Source organism: Oncorhynchus keta, chromosome 22 (genome assembly GCF_023373465.1).
Source record: "Oncorhynchus keta strain PuntledgeMale-10-30-2019 chromosome 22, Oket_V2, whole genome shotgun sequence".
NCBI lineage: Eukaryota > Metazoa > Chordata > Actinopteri > Salmoniformes > Salmonidae > Oncorhynchus > Oncorhynchus keta.
Genome location: NC_068442.1, coordinates 48,184,658 through 48,201,305, shown reverse-complemented (window position 1 = coordinate 48,201,305; position 16,648 = coordinate 48,184,658). Strand labels below are relative to the sequence as shown.

Sequence of the window (16,648 nt, the reverse complement as noted above, 5' to 3'; positions counted from 1 at the left end):
CTGATACTAAGACCACATTCAATGAGCTGTATTCCGCCATAATCAAACAGGAAAACGCTCATCCAGAGGTGGCGCCCCTAGTTGCTGGGAACTTTCATGCAGGGAAACTCAAATAAGTTTGACCTCATTTCTATCAGCATGTTAAATGTGCAACCAGAGGAAAAAACTCTAGACCACCTTTACACCACACACAGAGATGTGTTCAAAGCTCTAGACCACCTTTACACCACACACAGAGACGTGTTCAAAGCTCTAGACCACCTTTACACCACACACAGAGACCCATACAAACCTCTTGACCACCTTTACTCCACACACAGAGACCCATAAAAACCTCTAGACCACCTTTACACCACACACAGAGACCCATAAAAACCTCTAGACCACCTTTACACCACACACAGAGACCCATACAAACCTCTAGACCACCTTTACACCACACACAGAGATGTGTTCAAAGCTTTCCCTTGCCATCCATCTTGTAAATCTGACCATAATTATATCCTCCTGATTCCTGCTTAGAAGCAAAAACTAAAGCAGAAAGCACCACTGACTCGGTCAGATGAAGCAGATGCTAAGCTACAGGACTCTTTTGCTAGCACAGACTGGAATATGTTTTCCGGGATTCTTCTGATGGCATTGAGGAGTATACCGCATCAGTCACTGGCTTCATCGATAAGTGCATAGATGATGTCGTCCCCACAATGACAGTACGTAGATAACCAACCAGAATCCATGAATAACAGGCAACATCCACACTGAGCTAAAGGATAGAGCTTCCGCTTTCAAGGAGTGGGACTCTAACCCGGAAGCTTAAAAGAAATCCCGCTAAGCCCTCCGGCGAACCATCAAACAGGCAAAGTGTCAATACAGGACTCTCTTCATCTCCCCTCTTCCTTTGCTCTCCATACCTCTCTCTTCATCTGCTCTCCATACCTCTCTCTTCATCTCCCCTCTTCCTTTGCTCTCCATACCTCTCTCTTCATCTCCCCTCTTCCTTTGCTCTCCATACCTCTCTCTTCATCTCCCCTCTTCCTTTGCTCTCCATACCTCTCTCTTCATCTCCCCTCTTCCTTTGCTCTCCATACCTCTCTCTTCATCTCCCCTCTTCCTTTGCTCACCATACCTCTCTCTTCATCTCCCCTCTTCCTTTGCTCACCATACCTCTCTCTTCATCTCCCCTCTTCCTTTGCTCACCATACCTCTCTCTTCATCTCCCCTCTTCCTTTGCTATCCATACCTTTCTCTTCATCTCCCCTCTTCCTTTGCTCTCCATACCTCTCTCTTCATCTCCCCTCTTCCTTTGCTCACCATACCTCTCTCTTCATCTCCCCTCTTCCTTTGCTCACCATACCTCTCTCTCTCTTTCCTTCTCTCTCCATCCATCTTTCCTTAGGTCATGAACTAATTCCAGGGCTCATATTATCACCCGTCTATAATTAAAGGATCAGCCTATATATTGTATCAGACACGAGATAGAGAATAAACATTACCATGCAATTCATAACACAAGTTATATAACAAATGATTTGGGTGGGAGAGCTGAATGGGGGGACATTGGGACACCTGTTCCTTTGTGTGCTGAGGTGAACCCCCAGCTCATTTCCATAGCCCAGTACATGTATTGTCTGCAGAGCTGTGGTACACTATCGTCCGATGCCCACTGGTTGCACTAGTTGCATAGGTTGGCACACCACAGCTCTAAGGTGAAATGTCCCCTAGGTACAGGTCTAGGATCAGCTTCCCCTCCCCCAATCCTAACCTTAACCATTGGTGTGGAAAATTATACACTGACTCAGGATCAGCTTCTATGGGCAACTTCACCCTCCACCACAGCCATTTACTGTGGCTCATGCCTGTTTTGTATCCAACCCCCTGCAGGTAAAGTAGCTCTGTACCACAAGAGTTCACCTGCTCTACTGACCACCTCATTTGCCCCAAGGTTTATGGATCTCACTCATGGTCTTCTCTGTTGCTAGGCATATTGCTAGGAATATATATATTTATTTTTAATTTATTTTTTTACAATTCCTATGTTGAGCTTATTGTAGAATCAAGAAATCACTGACTCTTTGTGTCACTTCTAACGTATCAGAGATCTTTGTTGCAGGAGAACTGTGTTCAAACTTGAAAACAGTCTGGAGCTGTAAGATTTTCTGTGGATTCTCCAACAGCAACTTATGATATGACATGACAATACATCAACATAAGTGGTGAACTATGCAAATTAGTCTGTATATATTCAATGTGTTCCAGCTGGTGAAGAGATGCCATCGCTATGGGAGTGAGGTAACAAAGCTTTGCTCTAAACAGTTCTTCAACCAAACATTAGGATTGAAACAGTCAACAGTAGTTTGCAAAAACTTGCAGTTTGATGGCAGCCAAGGATTTTTCCAAAATGGAGGTAAATATCTTTCATTCTAATGCTTTTCGTTACATTGGGGGGGGATGTACCTTACACATGTTTCGTGCCTGTCTGTTGTGCTTCAATTCATTACTGTAATTGCTCAAAACTTTTGTTAAATGACATTTGAGGTAAATTAAGTTGTGAATTCATACTGTAATTCATGGTGTTATACACATTGTGTTAATTATCAAACATACACTAAACAATGGACCGTATCTCTAAAATACAGTTTGACCTTTGAACCTAACAGTGATTTTTTAAATGACTATTTCAGTCTCAACGATGGTGGGTCAGTTCTCACCAGGTTCTGTTCATCATCTGCTGCATCATGGTACAGGGTAGGTACAGCTTGGACACGGGAAAAAATTAGTAAAGTCAACTAATTTAAGCAAACTTAAAGTATTATATTTTATATTAGTAGCAAGGTCTTCATCATTCAAACAAGATTCCAATAATGATATCTACAGTAGGCAAGAACCCCAAAATTAAAGACTTTTCACTGAAGATGATCAGATATTTGACATAATTTACCAGATTCTCGTATCCAGAGCAACATACAGTAGAGAGTGAATACATTTTCATCCTGGTCCCCCGTGGAATTGAACCTACAACTCTGGCATTGCAGCACCATGTTTTACCAACTGGGCCACACAGGGTCATAACAAAACCACAATATAAAGCAGCATGGTTACCATTGTTTCCCCAGCGCCATGCCTGAGATGTAAGATAGTGGTGAACTGCACCAACCCCAACACCATATCCCTTCTGGCTGCCCTGGAGAACGTCATGACATTGTACTCCATACGACCTGTCATGAACCTCTCAACCCCCACCAACATCAGCATGTACTTCACTCTCTACGGCATCCTGGGTGTGGTAAGGAGTAGTAGGACAGCATGGTATCCCTTTCAACTACTTCACCTGAGGAGACATACCATTAAATCCATCAATGTACAGTGGGGAGAACAAGTATTTGATACACTGCCAATTTTGCAGGTTTTCCTACTTACAAAGCATGTAGAGGTCTGTAATTTTTATCATAGATACACTTCAACTGTGAGAGATGGAATCTAAAACAGAAAATCACATTGTATGATTTTTAAGTAATTAATTTGCATTTTATTGCATGACATAAGTATTTGATCACCTACCAACCAGTATGAATTCTGGCTCTCACAGACCTGTTAGTTTTTCTTTAAGAAGCCCTCCTGTTCTCCACTCATTACCTGTATTAACTGCACCTGTTTGAACTCGTTACCTGTATAAAATACACCTGTCCACACACTCAATCAAACAAACTCCAACCTCTCCACAATGGCCAAGACCAGAAAGCTGTGTAAGGACATCAGGGTAAAATTGTAGACCTGCACAAGGCTGGGATGGGCTACAGGACAATAGGCAAGCAGCTTGGTGAGAAGGCAACAACTGTTGGCGCAATTATTAGAAAATGGAAGAAGGTCAAGATGACGGTCAATCACCCTCGGTCTGGGGCTCCATTCAAGATCTCACCTCGTGCGGCATCAATGATCATGAGAAAGGTGAGGGATCAGCCCAGAACTACACGGCAGGACCTGGTAAATGACCTGAAGAGAGCTGGGACCACAGTCTCAAAGAAAACCATTAGTAACACACTACGCCATCATGGATTAAAATCCTGCAGCGCACGCAAGGTCCCACTGCTCAAGGCAGCGCCTTTCCAGGCCCGTCTGAAGTTTGCCAATGACCATCTGGATGATCCAGAGGAGGATTGGGAGAAAGTCATGTGGTCTGATGAGACAAAAATAGACCTTTTTGATCTCAACTCCACTCGCCGTGTTTGGAGGAAGAATAAGGATGAGTACAACCCCAAGAACACCATCCCAACCGTGAAGCATGGAGGTGGAAACATCATTCTTTGGGGATGATTTTCTGCAAAGGGGACAGGAAGACTGCACCGTATTGAGGGGAGGATGGATGGGGCCATGTATCGTGAGATCTTGGCCAACAACCTCCTTCCCTCAGTAAGAGCATTGAAGATGGGTCGTGGCTGGATCTTCCAGCATGACAACGACCTGAAACACACAGCCAGGGAAACTAAGGAGTGGCTCCGTAAAAGCATCTTAAGGTAGTGGAGTGGCCTAGCCAGTCTCCAGACCTGAACCCAATAGAAAATCTTTGGAGGGAGCTGAAAGTCTGTATTGCCCAGCGACAGCCCCGAAACCTGAAGGATCTGGATAAGGTCTGTATGGAGGAGTGGGCCAAAATCCCTGCTGCAGTGTGTGCAAACCTGGTCAAGAACTACAGGAAACGTATGATCTCTGTAATTGCAAACAAAAGTTTCTGTACCAAATATTAAGTTCTGCTTTTCTGATATATAAAATAATTATCAAATATGTCATGCAATAAAATACAATGTGATTTTCTGGATTTTTTTTTTGTTGATTCAGTCTCTCACAGTTGAACTGTACCTATGATAAAAAATTACAGACCTCTCCATGCTTTGTAAGTAGGAAAACCTGCAAAATTGGCAGTGTATCAAATACTTGTTCTCCCCACTGTATTTGACATGTGCTATATAGTTCTGAATGTTCCTCCACATCCTGTTTTGTAGATCTATTGAAAATGTGGCTTTATTGCCTTTACTTTGTATCCTACAACAAAAAGTAATTCATTATTTTTTTCAGGAAGAAAAAGCACAACTGTTGTACACCTACATTTGGCTGGTGAAGGTGAGCGTATTATTTTAGCAAGTATATGTACACAGTGTATGGGAGTCATTTTAAATGTGCACTTTGGTTTCTCTTTCTCCTACAGAACGTTACTTCACATTACTTCATATTTGTTAGGACACACAACATCCATTCACCAATATGTACTGAATAGCAATAGTGATATATAATTATGTTAAAATTAAAATAAAAAATGTATCTTTTAAAGTTACACAATCCGAAATATCGTATTGTAATTTTGAATGCGGCTTACAAACACATTGCATTGTTCCTAATGTGTTGTTTTAGGAATGGGAGAATGAATTTTTCAGCTGGGACCCAGTCCAATGCGGCTCTGCCAATATTTCTCTCCCCAGGGAAAGGTTCTGGTCACCAGATGTGGTAATCAATGAATTGTGAGTATAGTATAGTTATATTCTATATAGATACGATATACTTATTGTTTTGATGGAACATTGACTTTGGTCTTACTGATATTATCCCATAGAAACACATTGAGTAACTGATTAACACATGGAAAAACACAGTAAAATGTATTTTTTTGTTTTTTAAAGACCAGGGAATGTGAAAAGGTTTAGACCGATATTTAACCTATTTAAAACTGCTTCCATGTAGTGGTGGAAATGAACCCAAAAGTAAAGATACTTTCATAGAACATGGCTCAAATAAAATCAAATTGTATTTGTCACATGTGCTGAATGCAACAGGTGTAGTAGACCTCACAGTGAAATGCTGAATACAACAGGTGTAGTAGACCTTACAGTGAAATGCCGAATACAACAGGTGTAGTAGACCTCACAGTGAAATGCCGAATACAACAGGTGTAGTAGACCTTACAGTGAAATGCTGAATACAACAGGCGTAAGACCTAAATGCTGAATACACAGGTGTAGTAGACCTTACAGTGAAATGCTGAATACAACAGGTGTAGTAGACCTTACAGTGAAATGCTGAATACAACAGGTGTAGTAGACCTTACAGTGAAATGCTGAATGCAACAGGTGTAGTAGACCTTACAGTGAAATGCTGAATACAACAGGTGTAGTAGACCTTACAGTGAAATGCTGAATACAACAGGTGTAGTAGACCTTACAGTGAAATGCTGAATACAACAGGTGTAGTAGACCTTACAGTGAAATGCTGAATACAACAGGTGTAGTAGACCTTACAGTGAAATGCTGAATACAACAGGTGTAGTAGACCTCACAGTGAAATGCTGAATACAACAGGTGTAAGACCTTGTGAAATGCTGAATACAACAGGTGTAGTAGACCTTACAGTGAAATGCCGAATACAACAGGTGTAGTAGACCTTACAGTGAAATGCCGAATACAACAGGTGTAGTAGACCTTACAGTGAAATGCCGAATGCAACAGGTGTAGTAGACCTTACAGTGAAATGCCGAATACAACAGGTGTAGTAGACCTTACAGTGAAATGCTGAATGTGTAGACTGTGAAATGCTGAATACAACAGGTGTAGTAGACCTTACAGTGAAATGCCGAATGCAACAGGTGTAGTAGACCTTACAGTGAAATGCCGAATACAACAGGTGTAGTAGACCTTACAGTGAAATGCTGAATACAACAGGTGTAGTAGACCTTACAGTGAAATGCTGAATGCAACAGGTGTAGTAGACCTTACAGTGAAATGCTGAATACAACAGGTGTAGTAGACCTTACAGTGAAATGCTGAATACAACAGGTGTAGTAGACCTTACAGTGAAATGCTGAATACAACAGGTGTAGTAGACCTTACAGTGAAATGCTGAATACAACAGGTGTAGTAGACCTTACAGTGAAATGCCAATAGACCTTACAACAGGTGTAGTAGACCTTACAGTGAAATGCTGAATGCAACAGGTGTAGTAGACCTTACAGTGAAATGCTGAATACAACAGGTGTAGTAGACCTTACAGTGAAATGCTGAATACAACAGGTGTAGTAGACCTTACAGTGAAATGCTGAATACAACAGGTGTAGTAGACCTTACAGTGAATGCTGAATACAACAGGTGTAGTAGACCTTACAGTGAAATGCTGAATACAACAGGTGTAGTAGACCTTACAGTGAAATGCTGAATACAACAGGTGTAGTAGACCTTACAGTGAAATGCTGAATACAACAGGTGTAGTAGACCTTACAGTGAAATGCTGAATACAACAGGTGTAGTAGACCTTACAGTGAATGTAGTAGACCTGAAAATACAACAGGTGTAGTAGACCTTACAGTGAAATGCCGAATACAACAGGTGTAGTAGACCTTACAGTGAAATGCCGAATACAACAGGTGTAGTAGACCTTACAGTGAAATGCTGAATACAACAGGTGTAGTAGACCTTACAGTGAAATGCCGAATGACAACAGGTGTAGTAGACCTTACAGTGAAATGCTGAATACAACAGGTGTAGTAGACCTTACAGTGAAATGCTGAATACAACAGGTGTAGTAGACCTTACAGTGAAATGCCGAATACAACAGGTGTAGTAGACCTTACAGTGAAATGCTGAATACAACAGGTGTAGTAGACAGTGAAATGCAACAGGTGTAGTAGACCTACAGTGAAATGCTGAATAGGTGTAGTAGACCTTACAGTGAAATGCTGAATACAACAGGTGTAGTAGACCTAGAAATGCTGAATACAACAGGTGTAGTAGACCTTACAGTGAAATGCTGAATACAACAGGTGTAGTAGACCTTACAGTGAAATGCTGAATACAACAGGTGTAGTAGACCTTACAGTGAAATGCAGGTGTAGTAGACCTCACAGTGAAATGCTGAATACAACAGGTGTAGTAGACCTCACAGTGAAATGCTGAATACAACAGGTGTAGTAGACCTTACAGTGAAATGCTGAATACAACAGGTGTAGTAGTAGAAATGCCAACAGGTGTAGTAGACCTTACAGTGAAATGCTGAATACAACAGGTGTAGTAGACCTTACAGTGAAATGCTGAATACAACAGGTGTAGTAGACCTTACAGTGAAATGCTGAATACAACAGGTGTAGTAGACCTTACAGTGAAATGCCGAATACAACAGGTGTAGTAGACCTTACAGTGAAATGCCGAATACAACAGGTGTAATAGACCTCACAGTGAAATGCTGAATACAACAGGTGTAGTAGACCTTACAGTGAAATGCTGAACACAACAGGTGTAGTAGACCTTACAGTGAAATGCTGAATACAACAGGTGTAGTAGACCTTACAGTGAAATGCTGAATACAACAGGTGTAGTAGACCTTACAGTGAAATGCTGAATACAAAAGGTGTAGGTAGACCTTACAGTGAAATGCCGAATACAACAGCTGTAGTCATTAATGGCATACTCACATAGGTGTTCTTTTTGTCCATCTGTGAAAGGGCAGTGTGGAGTGCAATAGAGATTGCATCATCTGTCAGTGAAGACACTTGCCAGTTGGTCAGCGCATGCTCGGAGTACACGTCCTGGTAATCCGTCTGTTCTTACGACATTGTGAATGTTGACCTGTTTAAAGGTCTTACTCACATTAGCTACGGAGAGCGTGATCACACAGTTGTCCAGAACAGCTGATGCTCTCATGCTTGTTTCAATGTTACTTGCCTCAAAGCGAGCATAGAAGTAATTTAGCTTGTCTGGTAGGCTCGTGTCACAGGGCAGCTCGTGGCTCTGCTTCCCTTTGTAAGGGAATAGTTTGCAAGCCCCGCCACATCCGACGAGCGTCGGAGCCGGTGTAGTATGATTCAATCTTAGTCCTGTATTGACACTTTGCCTGTTTGATGGTTCGTCGGAGGGCGTAGCGGGATTTCTTATAAGCTTCCAGGTTAGAGTCCCGCTCCTTGAAAGCAGCAGCTCTACCCTTTAACTCAGTGCAGATGTTGTCTGTAATCCATGGCTTCTGGTTGGGGTATGCACGTACAGTCACTATGGGTACAACATCATCAATGCACTTATTGAAGAAAGCCAAATCAAATCAAATCAAATTGTATTTGTCACATACACATGGTTAGGAGATGTTAATGCGAGTGTGGCGAAATGCTTGTGCTTCTAGTTCCGACAATGCAGTAATAACCAACAAGTAATCTAACTAACAATTCCAAAACTACTGTCTTATACACAGTGTAAGGGGATAAAGAATATGTACATAAAGATATATGAATGAGTGATGGTACAGAGCAGCATAGGCAAGATACAGTAGATGGTATCGAGTACAGTATATACATATGAGATGAGTATGTAAACAAAGTGGCATAGTTAGTGGCTAGTGATACATGTATTACATAAGGATGCCGATATAGAGTACAGTATATACGTATGCATATGAGATGAATAATGTAGGGTATGTAAACATTATATTAGGTAGCATTGTTTAAAGTGGCTAGTGATATATTTTACATCATTTCCCATCAATTCCAATTATTAAAGTGGCTGGAGTTGAGTCAGTGTCAGTGTGTTGGCAGCAGCCACACAATGTTAGTGGTGGCTGTTTAACAGTCTGATGGCCTTGAGATAGAAGCTGTTTTTCAGTCTCTCGGTCCCAGCTTTGATGCACCTGTACTGACCTCGCCTTCTGGATGATAGCGGGGTGAACAGGCAGTGGCTCGGGTGGTTGTTGTCCTTGATGATCTTTATGGCCTTCCTGTAACATTGGGTGGTGTAGGTGTCCTGGAGGGCAGGTAGTTTGCCCCCAGTGATGCGTTGTGCAGACCTCACTACCCTCTGGAGAGCCTTATGGTTGAGGGCGGAGCAGTTGCCGTACCAGGCGGTGATACAGCCCGCCAGGATGCTCTCGATTGTGCATCTGTAGAAGTTTGTGAGTGCTTTTGGTGACAAGCCGAATTTCTTCAGCCTCCTGAGGTTGAAGAGGCACTGCTGCGCCTTCTTCACTATGCTGTCTGTGTGAGTGGACCAATTCAGTTTGTCTGTGATGTGTATGCCGAGGAACTTAAAACTTACTACCCTCTCCACTACTGTTCCATCGATGTGGATAGGGGGGTGACTGATGTGGTGTACTCCTCAGTGCCATCAGAAGAATCCCGGAACATATTCCAATCTGTGCTAGCAAAACAGTCCGGTAGTTTAGCATCTGCTTCATCTGACCACTTTTTTTCTGACCGAGTCACTGGTGCTTCCTACTTTAGTTTTGCTTGTAAGCAGGAGTAAGGAGGATATAATTATGGTGCCAAATGGATGGTGAGGGAAACCTTTGGACACGTCTCTGTGTGTGGAGTAAAGGTGGTCTAGAGTTTTTTTTCCCCCTCTGGTTGCACATTTAACATGCTGGTAAAACAGATTTAAGTTTCCCTGCATTAATGTCTCCGGCCACTAGGAGCACCGCCTCTGGATGAGCCTTTTCCTGTTCCCTTCTAGCCGTATACATTTTTGGTGGTAAATAGACTGCTACGAAGAATATAGATGAAATCGCTCTTGGTAAATAGTGTGGTCTACAGCTTATCATGCGATACTCTACCTCAGGTGTGCAAAACCTCTAGACTTTCTTAGGTTTCGTGAACGAGCTGTTGTTTACAAATATACAAAGACCGCCACCCCTTGTCTTACAAGCGGTGGCTGTTCTATCCTTCTGAAAAAGCAGGAAACCCACCAACTGTATGTTATTCATATCGTCGTTCAGCCACGACTCTGTGAAACATAAGATATTACAGTTTTTAATGTCCCACTGGTAGGATATACGTGCTCGTAGTTTGTCTATTTTATTATCCAATGATTTGACAATGGCTAACAGGACCGACAGTAAAGGCAGATTACCCTCTGGCCGTAAGATCCTTAGAAAGCCCCCTGATATCTCTGATATGTTCGTCTCGTTCTCCTGCGAATTAGTGGGATGAGTTCCTTGTCGGGTGTCTGGAGTAAATCCTACGCGTCTGACTCATTAAAGAAAAAATATTTTTCTACTACAAGGAGAGTAATCGCTGTCCAGATGTCTAGATGCTCTTTTCGGTCATAAGAGACAGAAACATTATGTACAAAATAAGTTACAAATAACGTGAAAAAACACACACAATACCACAATAGGTTAGGGGACCGTAAAACGGCAGCAATCTCCTCCTGCGACATCATCATGGGTAGAGATATGACTAAAGTAAAAGTGAAAGTCACCCTGTAAAATAATATGAGTACAAGTCTAAAAGTATCTGGTTTTAAATATACTTAAGTATTTAAAGTAAATGTAATTGCTAAAATATACTTAAGTATTAAAAATGAAAAGTAAAATGAGTAAGTCCGCCAGATCAGAGGCAGTAGTGATGACCAGGGATGTTGTCTTGATAGGGGCATGAATTGGACCCTTTTCCTGTCCGGCTAAGCATTCAAAATGTAACGAGTACTTTTGGGTGTCTGGGAAACTGTACGTAAAAAGTCCATAATTTTCATTAGGAATGAAATGGAGTAAAAGTTGTCAAAGATATAAACAGTTAAGTACCCCCAAAAATATATATGTGTGTGTGTACCTCCGTAAAAAAACATATTAACTGGTAACGAGCTACCTTCAGAAGAGTCTTGTAAGGCTTGTAAGCGTCCTAGAGCCAAACAAGCGACCTGTTCATGAGAGTCTCGCCTTTTGATAGAGGTGTAGCCCAAACAGTTCGCACAGAAGTTGGCAGATTGACAGAATCAATCAACCAATCAAACAATCAACTTCAAACAAGTCTCGTGACACGTCGTAGAGCAAAACGGAGCACACCAACATACCAACGGAGCACACCAACACACCAATGGAGCACACCAACATACCAACGGAGCACACCAACGGAGCACACCAACATACCAACGGAGCACACCAACGGAGCACACCAACATACCAACGGAGCACACCAACACACCAATGGAGCACACCAACATACCAACGGAGCACACCAACATACCAACGGAGCACACCAACATACCAACGGAGCACACCAACACACCAATGGAGCACACCAACATACCAACGGAGCACACCAACATACCAACGGAGCACACCAACACACCAATGGAGCACACCAACATACCAACGGAGCACACCAACATACCAATGGAGCACACCAACATACCAACGGAGCACACCAACACACCAATGGAGCACACCAACACACCAATGGAGCACACCAACATACCAACGGAGCACACCAACACACCAATGGAGCACACCAACATACCAACGGAGCACACCAACATACCAACGGAGCACACCAACACACCAATGGAGCACACCAACATATCAACGGAGCACACCAACACACCAATGGAGCACACCAACATACCAACGGAGCACACCAACATACCAACGGAGCACACCAACACACCAACGGAGCACACCAACATACCAACGGAGCACACCAACACACCAATGGAGCACACCAACATACCAACGGAGCACACCAACACACCAATGGAGCACACCAACACACCAATGGAGCACACCAACATACCAACGGAGCACACCAACATACCAACGGAGCACACCAACACACCAATGGAGCACACCAACATACCAACGGAGCACACCAACACACCAATGGAGCACACCAACATACCAACGGAGCACACCAACACACCAACGGAGCACACCAACATACCAACGGAGCACACCAACACACCAATGGAGCACACCAACATACCAACGGAGCACACCAACACACCAATGGAGCACACCAACATACCAACGGAGCACACCAACACACCAATGGAGCACACCAACATACCAACGGAGCACACCAACACACCAATGGAGCACACCAACACACCAATGGAGCACACCAACACACCAATGGAGCACACCAACATACCAACGGAGCACACCAACATACCAACGGAGCACACCAACATACCAACGGAGCACACCAACACACCAATGGAGCACACCAACACACCAATGGAGCACACCAACACACCAATGGAGCACACCAACACACCAATGGAGCACACCAACAGAGCACACCAACATACCAATGGAGCACACCAACACACCAATGGAGCACACCAACACACCAACGGAGCACACCAACATACCAACGGAGCACACCAACATACCAACGGAGCACACCAACACACCAATGGAGCACACCAACATACCAACGGAGCACACCAACATACCAACGGAGCACACCAACATACCAACGGAGCACACCAACATACCAACGGAGCACACCAACATACCAACGGAGCACACCAACATACCAACGGAGCACACCAACATACCAACGGAGCACACCAACACACCAATGGAGCACACCAACACACCAATGGAGCACACCAACACACCAATGGAGCACACCAACACACCAATGGAGCACACCAACAGAGCACACCAACATACCAACGGAGCACACAACACACCAATGGAGCACACCAACACACCAACGGAGCACACCAACATACCAACGGAGCACACCAACATACCAATGGAGCACACCAACACACCAACGGAGCACACCAACATACCAATGGAGCACACCAACATACCAATGGAGCACACCAACACACCAACGGAGCACACCAACACACCAATGGAGCACAACAACATACCAATGGAGCACACCAACACACCAACGGAGCACACCAACATACCAACGGAGCACACCAACACACCAACGGAGCACACCAACATACCAACGGAGGACACCAACATACCAACGGAGCACACCAACACACCAACGGAGGACACCAACATATTCAGAGTCTCATCTTTCCATAGAGTATATATATTTTTAGTATATATCATATTCATTTGTTCAGACTCCACAGACGTCTTCGTGAGAAGAACAATTTTAGGGATGTATAATGTTCCGACAGACATGCGCTAAAGCCCGGCCACCTTCCACCGCAAATGCAGAAGGCCGTCATTGGCCGATGTGGTGGATTGAGACTCAGCCCCTGCAAAAATATCTATCTATCTATGGTCTGACAAACACAACTGTAGCTCAGCAACCTTCCACCGCAGATGCGGAAGGCCGTCATTGGCCGATGTGGTGGATGGAGACACAGCCCCTGCAAAAAAAAAAGATATCTCGATCTTAAACAGACAGATCTTGATAGGGATGTTTGTATTATGCTAATTAGAATTGTGCTGGAGAGCAGACATCTTAACAAACACTTGAATTGTGCTGGAGAGCAGACATCTTAACAAACACTTGAATTGTGCGGGAGAGCAGACATCTTAACAAACACTTGAATTCTGTCCCTTTTTATGGCACTATTAAATGGCTTCACTCACAATGAAAAAATATAAAACATATGATTTATATCCTGCCCATGGTTTGAAATCGTCCCCCTATTTCACCCTGTTTTACAGTATGGATGAAAACAGAGCTCCCATCGTCCCTTATGTGTACATTAAGCACACTGGTATAGTGCGAGACGCCAACGCTGTCAGAGTGGTTAGCTCCTGTTTCCTGGAGATCTACACCTTCCCCTTTGACGTCCAGAACTGCACCTTAACCTTCAGATCCTACATCCACCACGGTAAGACGTCAATGCAACCATGCTTTAGGACTTACTTGAACATAAGGGTCAGACGCCAAACCCATCGCTCCTTCTCTCCCAAAAGAACATCCTGACTCTTGTGATCTGAAATGATAGATGTGAAACAGGGTGGACATCGAGTCCATTGAAGTTTTTGATAAATTACTCGGTGTCAACCAAGGGATCTGTTTGGTGTTAGGCCCAAGTTTACCATCCCCTCAGTACAGATCATGTTCTGCTTCCATATAGGTTCAACCCCTTCATCCCAGGATGTCCCATTCATTTATCTCCCCTGCAGTGTCGGACATAAGGATTATTTTAGGGAAGAAGGTGGAGGACATCCTGAAACGCTCCATTAGCGTGTTGTCCACCGAAGGGGAGTGGGAGCTGATGGACATCAAATCCAGCAAGTTCAAGTTATCAACATTCAATCAGGGAGAAAGCAACCCCTATGATGAGCTTTGCTTCTATGTAAGAACCAAAAGCACTGCAATTTCTCAGACGCCATTCATTTGGCTCTACAACTACAGAGCGTTGAATTTTGTGTCAGAGAGTACTTCATATTTTATAAATAGGATGCTAACTCAGCGATATATGGCTTTGTCTTATCTGAAATGGGAATCTACTGCACGACACCAAATCACCCTTGAAGGTTTTCATTCCCCATTGTGTCTCTAAACTGTAGATTGTCCTGAGGCGCAGAGTAACCCTCTACGTGGTGAACCTCCTGATCCCCAGCTGCTTTCTCATCACTGTGGATCTCTTCAGCTTCCTGCTGCCTCCCCAGAACGTGGACCGCTCCTCCTTCAAGATGAGCCTTATTTTTGGTTACTCCGTCTTCCTGCTCATCGTGAATGACCTTCTTCCCGTCACAGGAAGCACCATTCCACTGATAAGTGAGTATGAAAACATCTGTACTGGAAAAAACATATTTTTCGTAAGTTATAAATGTAGATGTTTACTTTGTGTTATTGGAATAGCTGGTTAGGGAAAGTATCATTTTGAAGTTCACTTCCTTTGTCCTCCTAAGAGTTGCTGAATATTTTCCTCTCTTCACCTCCTGCACATGCAGATGTGTTCTTCGCCATCTGCTTGGCTCTGATGGTGGCCAGCCTGCTGGAGACTATTCTCATCACCAACCTCCTGGTCGGCTCCAGTAACTTCCACCCAGTGCCTGGCTGGGTCCGAGTGCTCGTCCTGCGCTTCATGGGCACCCTCGTCTGGCTGCCTCAGAAATCCAGAGAGGACAAGATCATCCTCAATCCAGTTGCAAGAGGTACCCTGTCTGATCCTCCAGGGATTTACAATTACACAGACTTTCATTTAGTTAGCAGATCCTTGTCTTGTTCAACCCAATGCAATATAGTGAAAGTCTTCAATCACAAGCCTGAACATAAATGCAGGAATCACTCTGATACCTTTTTCCAGACACTTGACTAGTCTAAGGTCCGACCTTAGACAACCAATCATTTCTATCTTTAGGAGGTATATTCATAAGTTCGCATTTCTCCCTGCCTTCCCTCTTGTCTCGAACAAACAGATGTGAAAGTCTGCCCTCTAGTGTTGGTGGAGAGACAGGTTCAAACAGGAGAACCAGGTGAGATGTGGGCAGAGGCAGGCGATCCAGCCCTGGCGGAGCTGAGGAATCTGGGCAATGAGCTCCAGTCCATCCGCCTCCAGGTGGCCCAGCATGTGGACGGGAACCAGATCTCCCAGGATTGGATGCAGGTGGGCTACATCCTCGACCGGCTGCTGTTTGGCGTCTACTGCATCTTCATCACCTTCAGCTTCATCGTCATCCTCAGCATCTGGAGTAATTCGTACAACCAGTGATGTACTGGTTAAAAAAAATAGGTGGGTCAATGTCATTCATTGTGAATAATGTAACGATCCTTGTCATTTCTAACCATTTATCTATGATACGTGGCTAAATGGTTGTGTAAAAATACAAAATGTGAGGAAATAGTGCTTACCCTCCACTACACCACTGCGTACAAGTCTCCCATGTTGTCAACTGCTGTTTAGATTTAAAAACAATTACCTTAACATTACCATAACTTCAACGATCACTTGTTTGATCTCCTGGCTGCATTGAG

At 43.6% G+C, this 16,648-nt stretch overlaps 1 protein-coding gene across 1 annotated transcript; it reads left to right on the top strand.

The window, feature by feature from the left end:
• Window positions 1-2,286: 2,286 nt before the first annotated feature.
• LOC118400696 (5-hydroxytryptamine receptor 3A-like) lies at window positions 2,287-16,632 on the top strand. Its single transcript, XM_052475813.1, has 10 exons — window positions 2,287-2,404; window positions 2,682-2,745; window positions 3,114-3,283; window positions 5,071-5,115; window positions 5,404-5,510; window positions 14,383-14,552; window positions 14,851-15,023; window positions 15,238-15,448; window positions 15,625-15,828; window positions 16,093-16,632. The coding sequence occupies exons 1-10, from the start codon at window positions 2,375-2,377 to the stop codon at window positions 16,383-16,385; spliced, it is 1,467 nt and encodes a 488-aa protein (XP_052331773.1). The 5' UTR covers window positions 2,287-2,374; the 3' UTR covers window positions 16,386-16,632.
• Window positions 16,633-16,648: the final 16 nt, after the last annotated feature.